The sequence below is a fragment of the Anolis sagrei genome, chromosome 6 (assembly GCF_037176765.1).
Source record: "Anolis sagrei isolate rAnoSag1 chromosome 6, rAnoSag1.mat, whole genome shotgun sequence".
Taxonomy (NCBI): Eukaryota; Metazoa; Chordata; class Lepidosauria; order Squamata; family Dactyloidae; genus Anolis; species Anolis sagrei.
In genome coordinates this window covers 6,025,070-6,047,259 of record NC_090026.1, presented here as the reverse complement: position 1 = coordinate 6,047,259, position 22,190 = coordinate 6,025,070, and the positions used below count along the sequence as shown (strand labels likewise).

At 46.5% G+C, this 22,190-nt stretch overlaps 1 protein-coding gene across 1 annotated transcript in view; it reads right to left on the bottom strand.

Annotated features, from left to right (window-relative positions):
- DNAH2 (dynein axonemal heavy chain 2) overlaps positions 1-22,190 on the bottom strand; it is a 202,285-nt gene that overhangs the window by 9,978 nt on the left and 170,117 nt on the right. Inside the window, exons 74-79 of the mRNA XM_060779843.2 lie at positions 17,124-17,250; positions 15,086-15,272; positions 13,554-13,702; positions 7,533-7,716; positions 5,009-5,199; positions 2,487-2,678 (exon numbers count right to left, since the gene is read on the bottom strand). Coding sequence (XP_060635826.2) covers positions 2,487-2,678; positions 5,009-5,199; positions 7,533-7,716; positions 13,554-13,702; positions 15,086-15,272; positions 17,124-17,250 — 1,030 coding nt within the window. The remainder of the gene's footprint in view (positions 1-2,486; positions 2,679-5,008; positions 5,200-7,532; positions 7,717-13,553; positions 13,703-15,085; positions 15,273-17,123; positions 17,251-22,190) is intronic.

Genomic DNA, 22,190 nt, shown 5'->3' with positions numbered 1-22,190 from the left:
CACTTTGAATTGTGCTTGGAAGCCAATTGGCAGCCAGTGGAGCTGGTGTAACAAGGGCGATTTGCGCTCCCTCTACCCAGCCCCAGTGAGCAGCCTGGCTGCCGAACATTGGACTAGTTGAAGCTTCCGGGCAGTCTTCAGAGACAACCCCACGTACAGTGCGTTGCAGTAGTCTATTCGGGATGTAACAAGAGCATGGACCACCGTGGCCAAGTCAGGCTTCCTCGGAGAGGGATCCTTAGGGAGAACCGTACCAAGCAAAGCAGTGTGAGTTTCAACCTCTTCCTCTGCATGTCATTTATTTTGGAATCCTCACCAAGCTACTCTTTAAAAGTACCCCTTTCCATCATCCATCTACCCAACTCTACCCTACTCGTAACACTTGTTTGTGAAACATAACTTGTAAACAACATGCAGCACCCATTGTCTTCTGCATCCCTTCTACTGATCCCCCGTTTTTAAAAAAATATTTGAGAAACTCTGGTTTTGCCTTTTGCAACCAATATTCTGTAGCATTGAACACACTTAGGCAATTGGAAAAGAAAATGTAATAATAATTAATTCCACTGGAGGGAGAATTTTTTGTTAATAATTAATGGGGGATGTTAATGAATTTAATAATATTTAATGAAGAAGTAGTTTAAATGGATATGTAACTATTTTTATATATTTAACTTTAAAAAAAAACACATCCAAAACTCTCAAGAAAGCAGAGTATGACCCATAAATACGTGGCCAACATAAGAAATTTCTCCTGGTCCTGTGTTAGTTGTTCCCTACCATCCTGAAGGAAAACACTCGAAAGGGAAAAGTGCCAACCAGCAATCCAAAAGCACCGGAGAATGGAGCCTAGAGCTATAGAATCATAGAGCTGGAGAAGAGCACATGGGCCATCTAGTCCAGTGGTTCTCAACCTGTGGGTCCCCAGGTGTTTTGGCCTTCAACTCCCAGAAATCCTAAACTGGCTAGGATTTGTAGGCCAAAAACATCTGGGGACCCCAGGTTGAGAACCACTGATCTAGTCCAACCACCACACTCTGGGGCAGAGAGTTCGATTGTTGAACAGCTTGTATGGTTAGGAAGTTCTTCCTTATGTTAAGGTGGAATCTCTTTTCCTTTCATATGAACCCACTAGTCCTATTCCTAGTTTCAAGGGCAGCAGAAAACATACCTGCCCCCTCTTCCTTAGGACACCCTTATGACATGGCTATTGTGTCTCATATTTAAACATGGCTATTATGGCCCCCTGGTAAACTGCTGAGCTGCTGAACTTGCTGACCAAAAGGTCAGTGATTCAGATCCAGGGAGCAGGGTGAGCTCCTGCTGTTAGCCCCAGTTTCTGCCAACCTAGCAGTTCAAGAACATGCAAATGTGAGTAGATCAATAGGTATTTATTTATTTATTTGTGACATTTATATGCCGCCCTTCTCACCCGAAGGGGACTCAGAGCGGCTTACAAGACATATGTGTGTGTGTGTGTGTGTATATATATATATATATATATATACACACACACACAATACCATGAGCACAGTACAATATCAGCGCTATGCATCACTATATTGTACTATACAATTATATTGTAATATTATTAGTAATATTACATGTAATATAAAATATATAATTATAACCATATTATTAGTATTAGTATTATATTATATTATTATATTAGTATTATATTAGTATTAGTATTATACTGTATTACATTATAATATTATATATATATACAATATATTATATTATATTATATTATACAATATATTATATTATATTATATTATATTATATTATATTATATTATATTATATTATATTATAGGTACCGCTTTGGTGGAAGGTAACGGCTCTCCATGCAGTCATGCTGGCCACATGACTGCTGAGGCGTCTACAGACAACGCCAGCTCTTTGGCTTAGAAATGGAGATGAGTAGCACCACCCAGAGTTGTACACGACTAGATTTAATGTCAGGGGAAACCTTTACTTTACCTATTACGTCTCCTCTCAGAACTGAGGACCTGGTCCTCTTTTTCAGCCCTCAGAATCTCAGGGTGAGAGTACAGACCCAAAAGGTTCTGCACAGGCACAGTAATGCCATGTCTATGAATCACAGCAACCACGAAAAAGAATCTTAACGTATTATGCCTAATAACTTCCCCAAGGAGTGGCTCACAGGCAAAACCTGCCTTTCAGCATGACAGCTTTTGCCTTTGACATACCAAGGGGGCACCCCTAGGCCTTGGGTTTAAGCCCTGAACTCTCAGGGCCTGGAATAGTCCTGACTTGGCAACCCAAGGGAGACGAGAGTCGGTTCCTGGAAGAGAGGTCACTGTTGGAGGGGCATTGTTTCTGGGCACACTGGAGCGATTGTGGTCGGACTTGTCTGAGACTCCAGAAGGGAGGGGACAAGCTGCCAACATCCTGCCCTGTGCTTTCTTTGGCTGTCCCAAAGTGCTCAGCATCCTGTGCTCTTCCCGCTCCACCCCATCACCTCGAAGTCGGAGTCGTTGAAACCGTAAACGATGTTCCATCCCAGCTGCAGGAACTTCTTGCGCTCCAGCAGGATGCTGTGGAAGAAGCAGAGGGCAAAGAGCAGCTTCTTGTATTTGCTGGGCTTGGTGCAGCGGTTGAACTGGGGCTCCGTGATGAGCTGGTAGAGGCGCTTCATGTTGGCCTTCAGTCCCTGAAATGGGGAAAAGTGAGCAGGCGGGTGGGTGAGGGAGAGACAGCCAACAGATTACAACAACAACAACAAAACTTTATTTATATACTGCTCTATAAATAAGGGGACTCAGAGCGGTTTCCAAGTAGCATCATCAATACATACAGAGTAAACAACACAAACATAAAATTAAGAAAACAATATAAGCATAAAATTGTCACAGTAACACATATATATCAAAAGCAATCCTGCCTGTTCAAGGCAATTTAAAAGACCAGGCCGAGACTAGTGCAAACTCAACATTTCTAGGGGGTCCGGGAAATTAACTGCAATGCTATAGCAGGCAAAAGCAATAACAGTTACGGTCTATGGCTGTTCATTTCCGGTGCCTATTACGGTTGGTGGGGACGAGAGAGAGGGTCTTCTTGGTGGTGGCCCCCCCACCTCTGGAACGCCCTTGCTAGGAAAAATAAGACAGGCCCCATCCCTGCCCTCCTTTTGTAAGAGCTTGAAGACCTGGTGGTTTCAACAATTAATTAATTCTTAATTAATTACATAGTTCAACAATTAATTAATTAATTTTTACCAATTAATTATTAATTGGTAAGAAGACTAAGGCCATAGTCAACAATGTCTGGGGCTGAGCTAGAAATAGTCATTCTCAAAGGCTTGTTGAAACCACCAGGTCTTCAAGCTCTTACGAAAGGAGGGGAGGGATGGGGCCTGCCTTATTTCCCTAGGAAGGGCATTCCAGAGGCGGGGGGCCACCACCGAAAAGGCCCTCTCTCTCTCTCTCTCGTTCCCACCAACCGTACTTGTGATGGTGGTGCGAGCGAAAGGAGGGCCTCCTGGAAAGATCACAAAGTTTGTACAGATTCATAGAAGAAGATGCGATCACAAAGATTGGTGGAATGTTTACAAATTCTAAAGGGATACTGAGAAGCAAAACAAAGTTTGGGAAGAAGATGCGATCGCGAAGATAGGCTGGGCCCAAACGGTTTACAAATTCTAAAGGGATGCTGAGAAGCAAAAGAAAGTCTGGGGTAGGAAATGAGTAGAACTGCCTCCCCCTACTGAGCACCAGGTATTTAGGCTGATCAACTGGAAAGATCCATGCTGATTAAGAGGTTATTTCATAACTTGTTTTGGTTGGCTACCCATTTCCCTGGAAGTAATGGTAGCTTACCTGTAACTCTATTTCTCTGAGTGGTCACCTGTGAAATTCGCACATATGGTATTTTCTGCACATGCGCAGGGAATACCATATGTGTGATTTCACAGGGACCACAATGGAGAAGGAGGAATTCTCTTGGCATTTCCCTTGAAGATGAAAGTGTGGGACAGAGCAGCCTTGTGTCCTCCCAAGATACTTGGATCCAGGGGCTTGTGGTTATGCTTCTTGGCTTCTCACCCTATTTGGTGTTAGATCAGGCATGGGCAAACTCCAGCCTTCCAGGTGTTTTGGATTTCAACTCCCACAATTCAGTAGGCTGTTAGGAATTGTGGGAGTTGAAGTCCAAAATACCTGGAGGGCTGAAGTTTGCCCACGCTTGTGTGACATGCTACCCACCCAACACCAAATAGTCCCAGATCTGGGCCAATTTCTCCAGTCCTCAGGGCAAGAGAAAGGACTGCCAGGTCAATATAACTTGTTTCAGGAGAAAGGGGAAACCAAATCCTTGTCTAGATCCAGGGAGGTCATGCTCCCCCTCTCTTCTGCCTTGGTTAGACCACACCTGGAATATTGTGTCCAGTTCTGGGCACCAAAATTGAAGGGTGACGTTGACAAGCTGGAATGTGTCCAGAGGAGGGTGACCAAAATTGTCAAGGGTCTGGAGAACAAGCCCTATGAGGAGCGGCTGAAAGAGCTGGGCATGTTTAGCCTGAAGAAGAGAAGGCTGAGAAGAGACATAATAGCCATGTGTAAATATGTAAGAGGAAGTCATAGAGAGGAGGGAGCAAGCTTGTTTTCTGCTTCCTTGGAGACTAGGACGCAATGGAGCAATGGCTTCAAACTACAAGAAAGGAGATTCCACCTGAATATTAGGAGGAACTTCCCGGCTGTGAGAGCTGTTTAGCAGTGGAACTCTCTGCCCCAAGATGTGGTGGAGGCTCCTTCTTTGGAGGCTTTGAAATAGAGCCTAGATGGTCATCTGTCGGGGGTGCTTTGAATGCAATTTCCTGCTTCTTGGCAGGGAGTTGGACTGGATGGCCCACCAGGTCTCTTCCAATTCTAGGATTCTATGGACAGGTTCTTAGTCTTAACTGGGCTTCAGGGAATGGGAAAAGCATAGCTGGGAAGAGATGTGCCCCTGTCCCTAACACCCCTTCTAGTGGCTCTTTGCTTTTACCGAAGGAGGCTCCGTTGTCATTTTGATGCCGGCCTGCAAGATGGAGATGGGGAAGTCGGGATGGGGGCTGGAGCTGAGCCACAGGCGGAAGGACGGGTGCGGCTCTTCAACTTGCAACTGGTCCACCAGCTTGTCCAGCTGAGGCATCCAGGAGAGGGAGAGGTGGCAATTGGCCAGGAAGACCCAGTTACCTGCCAGGAAACAAGAGGCAAAGTTGGTCATCTTGCAAGAGGCCCACCCACAGTGACTGGCCGCAGGAGGGAATGCAGGGCTGAAAGGGGAACTGGTGTATTCATCACGCTAGGGAATGAATCCACTTTAAATCCCGTTTCTGCCTCTTGCAGAGTTCTGAGTTTTGTAGTTTAAAGGCCCCTCCCTAAACTACAAACCCCAGAACTCTGCAGGAGGCAGCAACTGGATTTAAAGTGGATTCATTCTCTAATGTGATGACGCCCTGGGAAGGAAAAGGGGAGGATGGTAGGGATGGCCTCCCCAATGAAAAATGGTGTTCTAGAGCATGGGTCTGCTATTTCCCCATAACCTCCTATGTGGGCGACATTCTCCCCACTGCATACCCAGTGACTGCAATTTTCCTTGCATTTCTTTTCAAAATCCAATTAGAAGTGGTGTGATCTCACATCTGTTCACCATTTTGAGAGAGGGTGGATTCATTTTAAAAAAATTTGTAATTATCTGGAGGCTGCAATGGGGATATTTTTCCAGCTTTTGTGTGTTATTTCCAGGCAAATTTTGTATGATTAAAATTTGGGATTTTTGTAATCAAAAACAGAAGGAGTGTCAGAAAATTAAATTAAATTTTAATTATTAACAGTTAACTATGTATTTTTGATTATGAAAATGTGAGTCCATTCGGTTGAAACCTGTCAGAGTCAGTGGGTCAACGCTAGTGTTGTCCTGAGGAGGGTGAGTAGGGCAAAGAGTGTTGAGAGTCAGTGGTCCAAAGCTAGTGCCGTCCTGAGGAGAGTGAGTAGGCCAAAGCCTGTTAAGGGTCAGTGGGTCAAAGCTAGTGTCATCTTGAGGAGAATGAGTAGGCCAAAGAGTGTTGAGAGTCAGTGGGCCAAAGTTAGTGTTGTCCTGGGAAGAGTGAGTAGGCAAAAGCCTGTCAGAGTCAGTAGGCCACAGCTAGTGTTGTCCTGAGGAGAGTGAGTAGACCAAAGAGTGTTGAGAGTCAGTGGGCCAAAGCTAGTGTTGTCCTGGGAAGAGTGAGTAGGCTGAAGCCTGTTACAGTCGGTGGGACAAAGCTAGTGTCGTCCTGAGGAGAGTGAGTAGGCCGAAGTGTGTTGAGAGTCAGTGGGCCAAAGCTAGTGTTGTCCTGGGAAGAGTGAGTAGGCCAAAGCCTGTTACAGTCAGTGGGACAAAGCTAGTGTCATCCTGAGGAGAGTGAATAGACCAAAGAGTGTTGAGAGTCAGTGGGCCAAAGCTAGTGTCGTCCTGAGGAGAGTGAGTAGGCCGAAGCCTGTCAGAGTCAGTGGGCCAAAGCTAGTTTTGTTCTGAGGACAGTGAGTAGGCCGAAGTCTGTAGTCAGTGGGCCAAAGGTAGTGCTGTCCTGAGGAGAGTGAGTAGGGTGAAGAGTGTTGAGAGTCAGTGGGCCAAAGCTAGTGTTGTCCTGAGGAGAGTCAGTAGTGCAAAGCCTGTCAGAGTCAGCAGGCCAAAGCTAGTGTCGTCCTGAGGAATGTGAGTAGACTGAAACCTGTTACAATAAGTAGTCCAAAGCTAGTGTTGTCCTGAGGAGAGTGAGTAAGCCGAAGCCTGTCAGAGTCAGTGGGCCAAAGCTAGTGTCGACCTGAAGAGAGCAAGTAGGCCAAAGCCTGTTACAGTCAGTGGGCCAAAGCTAGTGCTGTCCTTAGGAGAGTGAGTAGGCCGAAACCTGTCAGAGTTAGTGGGCCAAAGCTAGTGTCAACCTGAGGAGTGTGGGTAGGCTGAAGTTTGTCAGAGTCAGTGGGCCAAAGCTAGTGTTGTCCTGAGGAGAGTGGGTAGGTTGAAACCTACAGTCAGTGGGACAAAGCTAGTGTCATCCTGAGGAGTGTGAGGTAAGCCTCTCAGTATGAGAGAAGCCTTGTGTGAGAAAACTCTAGTATGAAGGCTACTGTGTGTAAAGCAACTGTGTATTCATTTATTTGTGTTATAGAAACCTTGTTATTGTAAATAGTGCAACTATATTGTTTTATTACAAAGAAAAGCCTCCTAGGGAAGAGATAACATTGGCCTTTGTGTTGTTCTTTTTATCATTTTGGGCTACTGGTGCTGGGTCATGCTGCTGCTGCTAAGTTACTCTGCTGTGCATTTATAAGGAGGGTCTTTTGTTAACAAACCCACTCACCTAACAGAAATCACGCCAAATTTATTTTCCAGTATATCGGTCAGTGAGGGGACTTCCAGGGCTGTCCAAGTGGGATCCAGGTGCCATATGCATCCCATGGGACATATTTGCCCCACTCTTGCTCCAGATTGACTGACTGATGAGGATGAGTACACAGCTCCATTCCACCCTTTTGGCACTCACCCTGATGGACGCCATCTTTAATCATGCGCGTGGCAATAGGGGCCTGGCCTTGGCCCAAGGAGAGGGCATGGAAGCGCTGGGACATGCCCGACTGCTCCGCCAGCTGAAGGAGGGAGGAGGTGGGGTCGACCCCGGGGGAGAGCACAAAGATCAGCGGGGTCTTGGTTGTGGAGTCCTCCACCACCTGAGTCCAGGAAAGACAAAGGCGCCAGAAGACAGTCACGACAGCAAATTCTCATTACTGGACTTCCATTATTCTCCTGATGGAGCTGTTTTTAATTAGTTCTTAACCTTTTTTTAATATTGTTTCTTACTTGCCTTGCTCGCTAATTTTTTTTTAGTGGAAAGACAAGGTATATAAGTAACAATTACCTTTTTAAAAAAAAAACAAAAAGAATCTGCTTCGCTTGGCTTAGAGAGTCCATCCTCATAAAGCCCAGAACATTACAATTTCAAAGTAATTGGATACAATACATGTTAGCTTCGGCTGTGATTTAATTTGTTAAGCTGCTCATTCCAGGGGTAAGGTAACTAATTATGCTGCCTTCTTGACAGTTCTAGCCAGTCCTCCATGAACTGCGCCTGCCACGCTTCCTACCCGTCAAATAACCCGTCACGCTGAAGCTGAAGCATTCTTTCTGAATCAGAGGGGAAGCTGCAATTTCTGAGCTATGCAGAATTCTTGTTTGGAGGTAAAATGTATCAGAAATATTAAATATTAACTAGGTATTTTTGATGTGAGTCAAAGCTTGTGTTGTCCTGAGGAGTGTGAGGAAAGCCTCAGTGTGAGAGAAGCCTCGTATGAGAAAGCTCAGTGTGAAGGCTGTTGCGTGTAAAGCTACTATATATTTGCTTACTTGTATTATGGAAATGAGAAGTTGCTTACCTGTAACCGTAGTTTCCCTAGTGATGTGCTGTGAATTCGCACTAATGGTACTTCTGCGCATGCGCAGCTTCGCTCCGGAATCTTCATTTAAAATTTTAAAAGGATCGGCGGTTGGCCCCGCGCACGCTCCCCAGTACATTATAAATAGACCGCGGCTGGTCCAACCGCCTCCAGATCTCTTCCGCCGCTAAAGCAGTCAGAAGGAGGAGGCATGACAAACTGCGGGGAGGATGGGCGGGGCCGTGCGAATTCACAGCACATCACTAGGGAAACTACGGTTACAGGTAAGCAACCTCTCATTTTCCCTACGTGAGTGTGCTGTGAATGCGCACTAATGGTAAAAGACTAGCGAGCTACCCACCTTGGACGGCGGGAGTCATGCCACCGCAGAAAACAACACTGCACGACCGAAAGCTGCATCCTTCTTGGCCTGTAGATCCAGCTTATAGTGCGACACAAACGTCAGCGGAGTGGACCAGGTGGCAGCACGACATATGGAATCCATAGGTACACCCTTCCAGAAAGCAGCTGTTGCAGACACGGCTCTCGTAGAGTGTCCTTTCACACCGACCGGAAGCTCCTGTTCCGATTTGTTGTAGGCCAATTTGATCACAGACACTATCCAGGAAGATAGACGTTGTGATGTAACAGGGAGACCGCAGGCATCTTTCCTGTATTTTACAAACAATCTTGGCGTTTTCCTCATACTCTTAGTTCTACTGAGATAAAAGGCCACTGCCCGACGTACGTCCAGCAAATGAAGACCACGTTCCATAGGGGAAGTGGGAGACTGAAAAAAGGCTGGCAAAACAATCTCTTGGGACATGTGGAAACATGACGTCACCTTGGGAAGAAAAGAAATGTCCGTGCGGAGCACGATTTTATCTTTGTGGAACCGGAGGTAGGGTTCATCCGATCTTAAAGCGCAAATCTCACTTACCCGCCTGGCCGATGTTATTGCCACCAAAAAGGCGGTCTTCCAAGAAAGGTGCGAAATATCGCATGTGGCTAATGGCTCGTAAGGCGGGCCTTGAAGGGATGAAAGTACAACCTCCAGGCTCCACGAAGGAACAATTGGAGTCACTGCTGGCTTGACATTACCGAACCCCTTAAGGAAAAGCTTGACCAAATATTCAGAAAAGAGGGAAGGTAAACCCTCCTTCCTCCTATACCATGACATGGCCGCCAGGTAACATTTTAGTGATGACAGGGACATACCCGAATCAGACAAAGAAACTAAAAAATCCAAAATCGCCGAGATCGGGGCATTTACAGGGTCCAGATTTCTCCCCTTCATATACTGGGAGTAGCGTGTCCACTTATATACATACGAGCGCTTTGTAGATGGTTTTTGCGCTGCGTCTAAAATTGCCTTAACCGAGGCGGATAATGTCTCAGAAGGCCCTAACTGTCTGGGACGATTCTCCAGGCCGTCAGCCTTAAAGCATGGGCATCTGGGTAAAGGACTTGCCCGTTCTGTGATGTTAGCAAATCTAACCTGTTTGGAAACCTCCTGTACCTCCCCTTGGACATATCGAGGAGGGCTGAGAACCATGGCTGGCGAGGCCACCATGGCGACACCAGAATACAGTCCCCGTTGTCCCTCCGAATCTTTGAGATGACCTTCGGGAGCAGCGGGAAAGGAGGAAACACATACAGAAATTCGTTGCTCCACTTGCGTAGAAACGCGTCTCCCAGACACCCCCGGGTCAGATCCGCCCTCCTGCGGGCACAATAAAGGGGACACTTTGCGTTTTCCTGTGACGCAAAAAGATCTATTCTTGGGAACCCCCAGATCCTGAAGATCGTATTGAGTTCCCTGTGATTGACAGACCACTCGTGGTTGGACATAGGGGTTCTGCTCAAACTGTCTGCTAGGACATTCTCCTCCCCCGGAAGGTGTACGGCCACTAGGTTTATCTCTCTGGCTATGCACCACTCCCAGATGCGCATTGTTAGACTTGACAGGATCTGTGATCTTGTTCCACCCTGTTTGTTTATATAATACATTGTCGTAGTATTGTCCGTTACCACCTGTACCACTTTGCCTAACAATGCCATCTCGAAAGATTTTAACGCCTTCTCTACGGCGAATAACTCCAGAACATTTATGTGATGTATAGACTCCTCTGGGGTCCAGACACCCTGGGCAGTAAAACCCTCTAAATGCGCGCCCCATCCCCTTAGGGAGGAATCCGTCGTGACCACAGCTGACGGTTCGGGGCCCTGAAAAGGCAAACCCACAGTTACATTGTCTGGCTCTGTCCACCACAACAGAGCACGCCGAACTTTCTTCGGGATACGGAGCCGCACATGGGGGTTGTCCAGGCCAGCCGACGGAGCAATATCAGGAACTTTAGTCAACTTAAGTAGGTATGGAAGAGTAGGGAGAAGTAAAGATGGCGAACTGTCCTGTTCGTCGGAAGGGTACATTGGGTCATCAACCGTTGAAGCCGGCTTTGGGGCCGGAATGTTCAAAGCAGTTATCATCCTGCTAACCAATTGAGTAAACACAGTAAAGTCCTCTATACGTTTCGTGTTGGTATTCCTATCTTTGTCTGCAGTGGAAGGGTCCACTACTTCTAATGAACAATCAGAATCGTCGTCATCAACTGGAGGTTGGTCATCAGCAATTGAAGGCAACGGGGTATGTCTCTGGTCCCAATAAGTCCCTTGATGACCTTGTTGAACAGGGAGAAGTTCGCGACCTCGAATCCCTTTCCCATTCCGTTTCTTAGATCCACAGTCTGCATTACTATATGCATGACAGTAAACATCCCCATAATGTGGGGCAGGAGGTGGACCACAATAGATGAAGCGCCCTTGAGGAGTTATTTCATATACTCCTGGGTGAGGAAGGGGGCGCCCACTGACACTTTGCTCCTCCACTAAGGCTCTTGTTGATGATCTTGCCCTCCGTGCGCGCGCATGCCTGCGCTTCCTCGCAGAGCAGGAGGAATCCGAGCATGAAGAAGAGGATGAGGAGGAAGAGTCACTGGAGCTCGACTCCCGGCGCCTCCGCTTCTTATTTCCTGAGCGCGAAGGAGCGCGCGCTCGGCGCCGCGCCAGGGTTGCAGCAGCAGTCATCCCCGACGTCGAGGGAAGCGTTGCTGTGGACGCCCGAGCAGGCTCCTCCCCAAGGCCAACAGCTGTCACTGTGGGAGGAGCCGGAGCCGAGAGCGTCGGCATTGGGGGCGTCATGCCGTCAGTCTGCGCACGCGCGGGGCGTGCATTAGAGGCCAAGTCTCTTTCAGTTTCATTTTCCTCCTGAGCTCGCACGAGGCGAGCGGAGGTCGGCTCCGGGGCTTGCCCAACTGAGCAGCCACGTGGAGGGGTCTCCTTCGCCTTTTCAAGTTGGGGCGAGACCAACTGCGAAGGAGCGGCCTTGGAACCAGTAGTCTTCTGGGGTTTCGCCGAGGCCGCCTTGCCTTGAATAGCCCTCTTTGCCTTAGGCTTTTTCAGGGCCGCATGCAGGATCGTCAAGTCAGGTAAGGATTTTTCTCTTTGTTGTTGGGGTTCAGGAAGAAGGGCCCGTTCGTAAAGGGCAGCTCTTAGCCGAATCTCCCTATTTTTGCGAGTCTTCGGGGTGAAGGACTGGCAGATGGGACATTCCTGTGTTAAATGTCCTTCACCCAGGCAAGCGATGCACAGAGAATGTGCATCGTTATCAGGGAAGTTGCTCAAGCATGTAGAGCAACGTTTAAAACCTTTAGTATTCGCCATTCCGTATTAAGGCTTCAGTGAATGATTGAGAAGAATTCCGAGCTACTGCTATTAGCACGGATGAAGAGATCTGGAGGCGGTTGGACCAGCCGCGGTCTATTTATAATGTACTGGGGAGCGTGCGCGGGGCCAACCGCCGATCCTTTTAAAATTTTAAATGAAGATTCCGGAGCGAAGCTGCGCATGCGCAGAAGTACCATTAGTGCGCATTCACAGCACACTCACGTAGGGAAAACCTAATTCTTATAAGTAGTGCAAACATGTTATTTTGCTATAAAGAAAAGCCTCCTATGGAAGAGATAACATTGCTCTGGGTGTTTTTGTTCTTTTGTTTTTTGAGTATTTGCACAGTTAAAACTTGTGCGCCAGCTGCGCCCATACCTTGGGAAGTCTGACTTGGTCACGGTAGTCCACACTCTAGTTACATCCCGTATAGACTACTGCAACGCTCTCTATGTGGGGTTGCCTTTGAAGACGGTCTGGAAGCTTCAACTAGTCCAACGAACGGCAGCCAGGTTGTTAACAGGAGCAGTGCTCAGGGAGCATACAACCCCCTTGTTGTGCCAGCTCCACTGGCTGCCAATTTGCTACCAGGCCTAATTCAAAGTGGTGGCTTTGGCCTATAAAGCCCTAAACAGTTCTGGCCCAACTTACCTGTCTGAACGTATCTCCCCTTACGAACCACTGAGGACTTTAAGATCATCTGGGGAGGCCCTGCTCTCGGTCCCGCCTTCGTCACAAGCACGTTTGGTGGGATTGAGAGACAGGGCCTTCTCAGTGGTGGTCCCTCAGCTATGGAATACCTTCCCTAGGGAGATCAGATCTGCTCCCTCCCTCTTGACGTTTCGGAGGCAAGTTAAAACGTGGCTATTTGAGCAAATGTTTACAAATACAGAGTAGCGAATATAGGAAATTGAATGACCTGACAATGGAATTGGACAATGCTTGAGAATAATGAGATGCTGATGATGTTGCTTTTATTGCTTTTGTGATGTCTTATACTGTTTAATGTTTGTTATCTATTATGTTTTATGTACACTGATTTGTTAGAAACCGCCTTGAGTCGCCAATTGGCTGAGAAAGGCGGTATACAAATACAGCAAATAAATAAATAAATAAATATTTATCACTTTGGGCTACTGGTGCTGGGTCGCACTGCCAGTGATAAGTTACTCAGTGATAAGTTAACATAATAGATAACAAACATTAAACAGTATAAGACATCATTTATGCATTTATGAGGAGGGTCTTTTGTTAAGAAGCCCACTCGCCCAAAGAAATATGAATAGATTTAAAACACCCACCAGTGTGAAAGGTCATCACTGATTCCTCTCTCCAGTAACACCTTAACAACTGTCACATTACTTTTTTAAAAAAGCCAAGTTACGACCACACAGATGCCCCCTACTCACTGATCTCATGTTGAGGACAGGTGGTTCAATGAACTGGGAGCCCAGGTTGGAGACAATGAAGGCTGTGACGCAGAAGGACACACGGTCGGGACGCAAGGACCTGACAACTAGCATCCGCTGCATCTGGTTGCAGGAATTCTCCCATTCACCTGCACGGAATGAAAGTGGGCATAAGGAGACAAGATGGGAAGCAAGGTCTGCTTCCCGGGCTGCTTGGAGGGAAGTCAGGCCTGGCCTGAGAGAGGCAGCCGCCATTGGCACCCAGGATGCCTAGACACCCATCTAGCTTCTTTCCATGAATGGCAATGGGGTATCAAGCTTGCCACAGGAGTTGGTCCTCCAGATTTGAGAATTTTGCTTTTGCCGTTTTTGATAATTTGCAGATTTTAATATGTTATCTCTCGATCCTCCAGTGTGTTGTAGTTCGGCCAATGATTGTGCCTAATGCTAATGAAGAAGTGGATCATGGGATTTCTGGGCCTGCTAAACCTGCGAGCCAGCATGAGATTTTCATAGAATCATAGAATCATAGAATCAAAGAGTTGGAAGAGACCTCATGGGCCATCCAGTCCAACCCCATTCTGCCAAGAAGCAGGAATATTGCATTCAAATCACCCCTGACAAATGGCCATCCAGCCTCTGTTTAAAAGCTTCCAAAGAAGGAGCCTCCACCACATTCCGGGGCAGAGAGTTCCACTGCTGAACGGCTCTCACAGTCAGGAAGTTCTTCCTCATGTTCAGATGGAATCTCCTCTCTTGTAGTTTGAAGCCATTGTTCCGCGTCCTAGTCTCCAAGGAAGCAGAAAACAAGCTTGCTCCCTTCTCCCTGTGGCTTCCTCTCACATATTTATACATGGCTATCATATCTCCTCTCAGCCTTTTAAGTCCTGAAATTGAGCATTCTGTATCTCCTGCAGTCCGTGAAGGCGAAGGTCACATTCCAGAGACGGGCCCAAAGAAGTATTTCTCTAGGGAAACGAGTTCAGAGGATGAACTGCCAGGTGGAGAAGTTAATGAGCTGATAGATAGGAGACTTAGTTTTGCAAACTCCGACCTGCTTGACAAACTCGGTGAAGGTCACAGTGCTTGTTAGAGAAAAAGCCGTTATCAGTTTGCCAGGGAAAACAACATGATTTCATGGCTTTATTAGGGAGACCAAAGGGATTTTTCAGTAATCTGGCCAACGTTGGAGTTTGAAGCAACATCTCTTGCCAAGTTCTAGTCAAGTGAGCTAAGGGAATTCCAGTTTCTTGTTTCCAGTTGTTCATGTTCCAAGCTTCCAAATTTAAAGGATTGTTCCTGAATTTTGTGTGACATAACCTTTTCACCCAGAACCTGTTTTAAATTCTAGCACAGTAGAAGATTTACCTTATGGTTGATTCACTATTCAGCCAGTATCGGATTAACCAACAGGATTATCACCAGATTGTGATCCCCAGGAAGAAGGAAAGGCACCTACAACCTTGGTTCCTAGAGTAGAGCCACCCAGCCCAATCTGGCTCAGACATACATACAGACAATGTGGAGCTGACCTGGGAGCATGGCTTTCTCTGGCTTGGAACTTGTGTACCAAAGGTTCCAGTCCCGGGGGTACTGCTCAAAAGAGTTCATGATGCCATGGAAGTTAGTGAGCTTGTCCAGCTCAGTGATGTTGTCCCAGTAGGTGTCGGCCAACCAGCTCGTGCAGGGGTTGTCCATCTGCCCTTCTCTGTCCAGAACCTGCAAAAAAGGACAATGGGAGGAGGAAGTGGCCAAAGGAACAGGAGGGCCTAGCTCACTCCTGCCTTTCAAGAGAAGGGAAACAAAGAACCTATTCATGGCCAGAAACAGAGGTGGCCAAAGACTTGGGGCTCCCCACACATCAAGTCTGAGTAGCTCAGTTCTCAAGATAGCTCTAAACCAAAACTGAAGCATTGTTCCTCACTGAAAGAGACTAGAACCATAAGAGAAAGTTAAGCTGGGACTGCCACTTTAGTGGGAGGGCAAAGCCGAGGTTAAGGTCATCACCCCCAGCCCCCTCTTCCTTTTTCCTTCCATTTTCCCCAGCATCATTGTTTTCTTTAAGCTTTCCGGTTTCCTCATGATGTGGCCAAAGTACTTCATCTTTGTCTCTAGTCTCCTTCCCTCCAATGAGCAGTTGGGCTTTGTTTCCTGGAGGATGGACTGATTGGATCTTCTCGCAGTCCAAGGCACTCTCAGAACTTTCCTCCAGCACCACAGTTCAAAAGCACCTCTCTTCCTTCGCTCAGCCTTCCCTAAGGTCCAGCTCTCACATCTGTAGGTGACTACGGGGAATACCATTGCTTTAACTATGCAGATCTTCGTTGCCAGTGTGATGTCTCTACTCTTCACTATTTTATCGAGATTGGACATTGCTCTCCTCCCAAGATTTATAAGCCTAACAGCTCAAATTCCCCAACAATAAAAGCTTCAGACCCCTTCTACACTGCCATATAAATGCAGAATATTTTATTTTTTGTTTCAGAGGCAAATCAAGGGTACAGTTGTAATGTATTTAAAAACACAAACAAAGTTTACTAAATGTCCTTTGACCAGTAGCTGGCTACTTGGAGTGCGTTGCTATAAGAAGGTCCTCCATTATGCTTGTGGCAGAGCTCAGGTTGAATTGTAATAGGTGGTCTGTGGTCTGCTCTTCTCCACACTCCACCGTGTATGAGTCTACACTGCCATATAATCCAGTTCAAAACAGATACGTTTGATTTTATATGGCAGTGTAGAAGGAGCCTCAGTCACCCATAGCACTTCAATTTGTAGTTCAGAGCTATTTATTTATTTATTTCCTGCATTGGGAACCCACCTTTCTGACCCCCGAGGGGGGGGGACTCAGCTAGGGTCAACTCTATTGAGCAGGAGCCAGGGTTTGGCATTGGCAGTCCAAACGGAAGAACTTCCCCAAGCCCAAAAGGCCTGCCTAAGAATCCCAGATGTGGTAGGTTCTATTTCAATGGAAGGAAGTGGCAACATCACCCCTGAGGATTTTTTGCCCTATGAAAACACCTATGAACTTCATGAGAGTGACTCAAAGGCACATAAATACACACAGAGGAGTGGCTTCTCTTTCCTCTGTGGCCTCCCTGCCAAGGCCCTGGCTATCTGCGTGGGGAAAGGAGGGGGAGGGTTGCTCTGCCATTGCTCTCTGGCCCGTTGTCATGGGCAGGCTTGGCCAAGCGTCAAGTCCTTCTCAGATTACAAAGCCCAGGCCCTGGGAAAGCCTCCCAGCCAGATCAGGAGAGGGAGCAGGGAGGCCAAGCTTCCTTCTCTCCTTGCACAGTTAGGATTAGCATGATATTAAAAGTCAAGCATCCCAGCTTCCTTCAAGACTGCCAAAGGTTGTAAAGGTGGAGGGCTCTAGTTTCAGTCTCAAGAATCTCTTGGAAGGATTTGGACCGTGCTTTTCAAGAAAACATGATAGAACCGATGCCAGTCTGTGCCAACAATACCTGGCTACAAGGGCTGATGTTCTGACCATTCCATACGTTCTCGACCTAGCAGTGCAGCAGCCTCAAAACCTTCAGCAGGCCAGGCCAAGAGCCTCCACCTGATGCTTACCACTCCTCCGCGAAGGAAGAAGTTGTATTCATCCATCTTGAGGTTGCCAGAGACTTCTAGGATTTTGGCACACATCTGGAAGCTGAAGAGCAGTTTGTGCCGTTCAAAGAGGCCCCGACAGGTGTACCTTGGCAAAGTGAGGAGAGACTGGTTAAGATGGACAGAAGCAACTAGTTGCTCTGTTATTTATTTTATTTATTTACAGTATTTATATTCCGCCCTTCTCACCCCGCAGGGGACTCAGGGCGGATTACAATGTGCATATACATGGCAAACATTCAATGCCATTAGACACACAACATATATAGACAGATACAAAGGTAATTTAACATTCCAGCTTTTTCTGGCTTCATGAGTGTATGCTCGATTCTGGCCACCAGGGGAACTGCCGCTTCACTGTCCACCTGTGACCCCGAGTCCTTAATGGAGTACTTCCTCATTCTTAGGCACGCTGCTGGAAGGTTTTATGATGTCGTAAATTAGTTAAATTAGACTCCCTGCATAAAGCGTTACCTAAATTTCCTACCTGACAGATGCAACTATACAGTTCTGGCCCAGCTTACTTGTCCGAACGTATCTGCCTCTACCTCCCACCTCGTAACTTAAGATCATTCGGGGAGGCCCTGCTCTCGCTCCCACCAACATCACAAATACGGCTGGTGAGGACGAGAGACAGGGCCTTCTCGGTGGTGGCCCCCACTTGTGGAACGCGCTTCCGAGCGAGATACGATCAATCCCATTCCCTCCTGGCTTTCAGGAAGAACGTAAAATCGTGGCTATGGGACCAGGCTTTCGGTCAGCAACCATATATTAGCACTTTAGTGGAAATGGATTGGAAAGACGATTTACATGAAGATACGATTCTGTTTGGTAACAAAGTTTTTTTTATATTGTTTAATTAATGGCTTATGTATTTTATGTATTTTAACGGTTTGATGATTTATTTAATGGTTATTGTATTAATTGTTCATGCAACGGCATTGAATTGCTGCCTATGTAAGCCGTCCTGAGTCCCCCTTTTGCGGTTGAGAAGAGATGGGATATAAATACCAGAAATAAATAAACTGTCTTTCGGGCTGCATAGGTCAACAGCAAGATAGACTATTAATGGATGGGAGCTCACTCCTACCCGGGATGGCTTTGAACTCATGACCTCTCAGTCAGTAGTGATTTAATGCAGCTGGCTACTAACTAGCTGTGCCACAGCCCAGATTTCCTGCTCTTCAGGTCCTGTTTAGGTTTTGCCCTTTTGATGTCTGTTTGGGAAAAATATGGCTGCCTTCTGCTTGTTTGTGGAAGGAGCAAGCAAGGAAGGGTTGAGGAATAGTGGGCAATCTCCCCTCCTTCAGTAACACTGTACCTGGCTCTTGTCAAATGAAACCAAACTGCATAGACTGCTTGGCACAGTGGAAAAGATGATGGACATGTTAACTTTAAGAACCTTTGTTTTTAATCTCTCTGGATAAGAGCCCTGACAAATTATTTATTTTTGGACCATGCCTGAATATCCAAGCCAGAAAAGGAATGGGGGAGGTGTCTGTAGTTCCTAAAACGTAACCTGTCTGAGCTCTGAAATCTGGGTGGATGGTGACAGAAGGACAGTGTGACTGTTGGAAATAGCAATCTTCCAAGCCTTTGCTATTTGTTTGCTGATGTATATATTTGCTAACCTGTATTGCATGTATCCTTCCTATACAGATCTTCTGTATAGTCTCGCCACCTTCTCTTGATCTCTTCAGCTTCTGTTAGGTCCCTGCCATCTTTGTTTCTTATCATACCAATTTTTGCCTGAAATTTACCTCCAATGTTTCTAATTTTCTGGAAGAGGTCTCTTGTCCTTCCTATTCTGTTGTCTTCTTCCACTTCCATGCATTGCTTATTTAAAAATAGTTCCTTATCTCTTCTGGCTAACCTCTGGAATTGCGCATTTAACTGGGCATATCTCCCCTTATTATCCCTGTTTCCTTTTGCTTTCCTCCTTTCTTGGGCTACTTCCAGTGTCTCAGCAGACAACCATTTTGCCTTCTTGGTTTTCTTTTTCTTTGGAACGTACTTTGTTGCCGCCTCCTGAACAATGTCGCGGACTTCTGTCCATAGTTCTTCTGGGACTCTGTTTACTAAATCTAGTCCTTCAAATCTGTTCTTCACTTCCACTGTATATTCGCTAGGAATGTTAGTGAGATCATATCTAACTGGTCTGTGTATTTTCCCTGATCTCTTTAGTTTTATTCTAAATTGGGCAATAAGAAGTTCGTGATCTGAGCTACAGTCAGCCCCAGGTCTTGTTTTCACCGACTGGATGGATGTCCGCCACCTTTGGCTGCAAAGGATGTAGTCAATCTGATTTCGGTGTTGACCATCTGGTGAGGTCCATGTATAAAGCCGTCTTTTAGGTTGTTGGAAGAGAGTATTCGTTATACACAGCGAGTTTTCCTGGCAAAATTCTATCAGCCTGCGTCCCGCTTCATTTTGTTCTCCCAGACCATGCTTGCCTGTGATCCCAGTTGTCATTTGACTTCCCACCTTGGCATTCCAGTCTCCTGTAATGAAAATAATGTCTCTTTTTGGTGTATTATCCAGTAGGTCCTGCAGATCCTCATAGAACTGATCTACTTCTGCTTCTTCAGCAGCTGTGGTTGGGGCGTATATTTGGATCACTGTGATGTTGAAAGGCTTTCCTTGCACTCGAATTGAGATCATTCTGTCATTTTTTGGGTTGTATCCAAGCACCGCTTTAGCGAATTTCTTATTAATTATGAAGGCTACTCCATTTCTTCGATGTTCCTCTTGTCCGCAGTAGTAGATCTGGTGGTCATCTGATGTGAAGTGGCCCATTCCAGTCCATTTCAGTTCGCTGACCCCCAGAATGTCTATCTTTAGTCTTGACATCTCACCAATAACAACATCCAATTTGCCCTGGCTCATAGATCTTACATTCCAGGTTCCTATGGTGTGTTGATCTTTAGAGCATCGGATTCGTCGTTCGCCTCCAGTACCGTCGGCCGCTAGCCTTCCTTTCGGCTTTGAGCTAGCTGCGTCATCACATCTGGGGCTAGTTGAACTTATCCTCTGCTCCTCCCCAGTAGCATTTTGGCCATCTTCCGACCTGGGAGTCCCATCTTCCAATGGCATACCGACATATCTCTGGTTGTACTGGTCCATTTAGTTTTCTTGGCAAGGATACTGGAGTGGTTTGCCATTGCCTTCCCCAGGCAATGGCAAACCTGTATCCTGTATAGGAAGGATAACAATATCGAGGATAGCTTTGACGGTGTGGTGAATGAATTAGAACCAGACATCCTGAGGAGTGAGGTTGAATGGGCCTTAAGAAGCATTGCTAACAACAAGGCAGCAGGAGATGATGGGATCCCAGCTGAACTGTTTAAAATCTTAAAAGATGATGCTGTCAAGGTGATGCATGCCATTTGCCAGCAAATATGGAAAACACAAGAATGGCCATCAGATTGGAAAAAATCAACTTATATCCCCATACCAAAAAAGGGAAATGCGAAAGACTGCTCAAACTTCCGTACAGTGGCCCTTATTTCTCATGCTAGTAAGGTAATGCTCAAGATCCTGCAAGGAAGACTCCAGCAATACATGGAGCGAGAGTTGCCAGATGTTCAAGCTGGGTTTAGAAAAGGCAGAGGAACGAGAGACCAGATTGCCAATATCCGCTGGATAATGGAGAAAGGCAGGGAGTTTCAGAAAAACATCTACTTCTGCTTCATTGACTATTCTAAAGCCTTTGACTGCGTGGATCATAATAAATTGTGGCAAGTTCTTGGTGGGATGGGCATACCAAGCCACCTTGTCTCTCTCCTGAGGAATCTGTACAAGGACCAAGTAGCAACAGTCAGAACTGACCACGGAACAACAGACTGGTTCAAGATTGGGAAAGGCATCCGGCAAGGCTGCATCCTCTCACCCAACCTTTTTAACTTGTATGCAGAACACATCATGCGATGTGCGGGGCTGGATGAATGCAAAGCTGGGGTGAAAATGGCTGAAAGAAACATTAACAACCTCAGATATGCAGATGACACCACTCTGATGGCCGAAAGCGAGGAGGAGCTGAGGAGCCTTCTAATCAAGGTGAAAGAAGAAAGCGCAAAAGCCGGGTTGCAGCTAAACGTCAAAAAAACCAAGATTATGGCAACAAGAATGATTGACAACTGGAAAATAGAGGGAGAAACCGTGGAGGCCGTGACAGACTTTGTATTTCTAGGTGCAAAGATTACTGCAGATGCAGACTGTGGCCAGGAAATCAGAAGACGCTTACTTCTTGGGAGGAGAGCAATGTCCAGTCTCGATAAAATAGTGAAGAGTAGAGACATCAGACTGGCAACAAAGATCCGCCTAGTCAAAGCCATGGTATTCCCTGTAGTCACCTACGGATGTGAGAGCTGGACCTTAGGGAAGGCTGAGCGAAGGAAGATCGATGCTTTTGAGCTGTGGTGTTGGAGGAAAGTGCTGAGAGTGCCTTGGACTGCGAGAAGATCCAACCAGTCCATCCTCCAGGAAATAAAGCCCGACTGCTCACTGGAGGGAAAGATACTAGAGACAAAGTTGAAGTACTTTGGCCACATCATGAGGAGACAGGAAAGCCTAGAGAAGACAATAATGCTGGGGAAAGTGGAAGGCAAAAGGAAGAGGGGCCGACCAAGGGCAAGATGGATGGATGGCATCCTTGAAGTGACTGGACTGACCTTGAGGGAGCTGGGGGTGGTAACGGCCGACAGGGAGCTCTGGCGTAGGCTGGTCCATGAGGTCACGAAGAGTCGGAGACGACTGAACGAATGAACAACAACAACATTGCATGTATATATTGATTTGCCAGTTTGACTGACCTTTTTCTTGTGAGAGAGGTTGTGATTGTACTGAGCATGTTCAGATTCAAGACTTATGCAGGAACAGTTTACTATATGTTTGCTTTGAGAAGCAGTGAGTGGAGTCATACAGTTTGGACTTTCATAAGATGTACACTTCAAGACTTTGGACTATGGACTATTGATTAAGAGTGATGCCCTGTGTTTTCAACACAGAGAAACTACATCCTATCTGTAA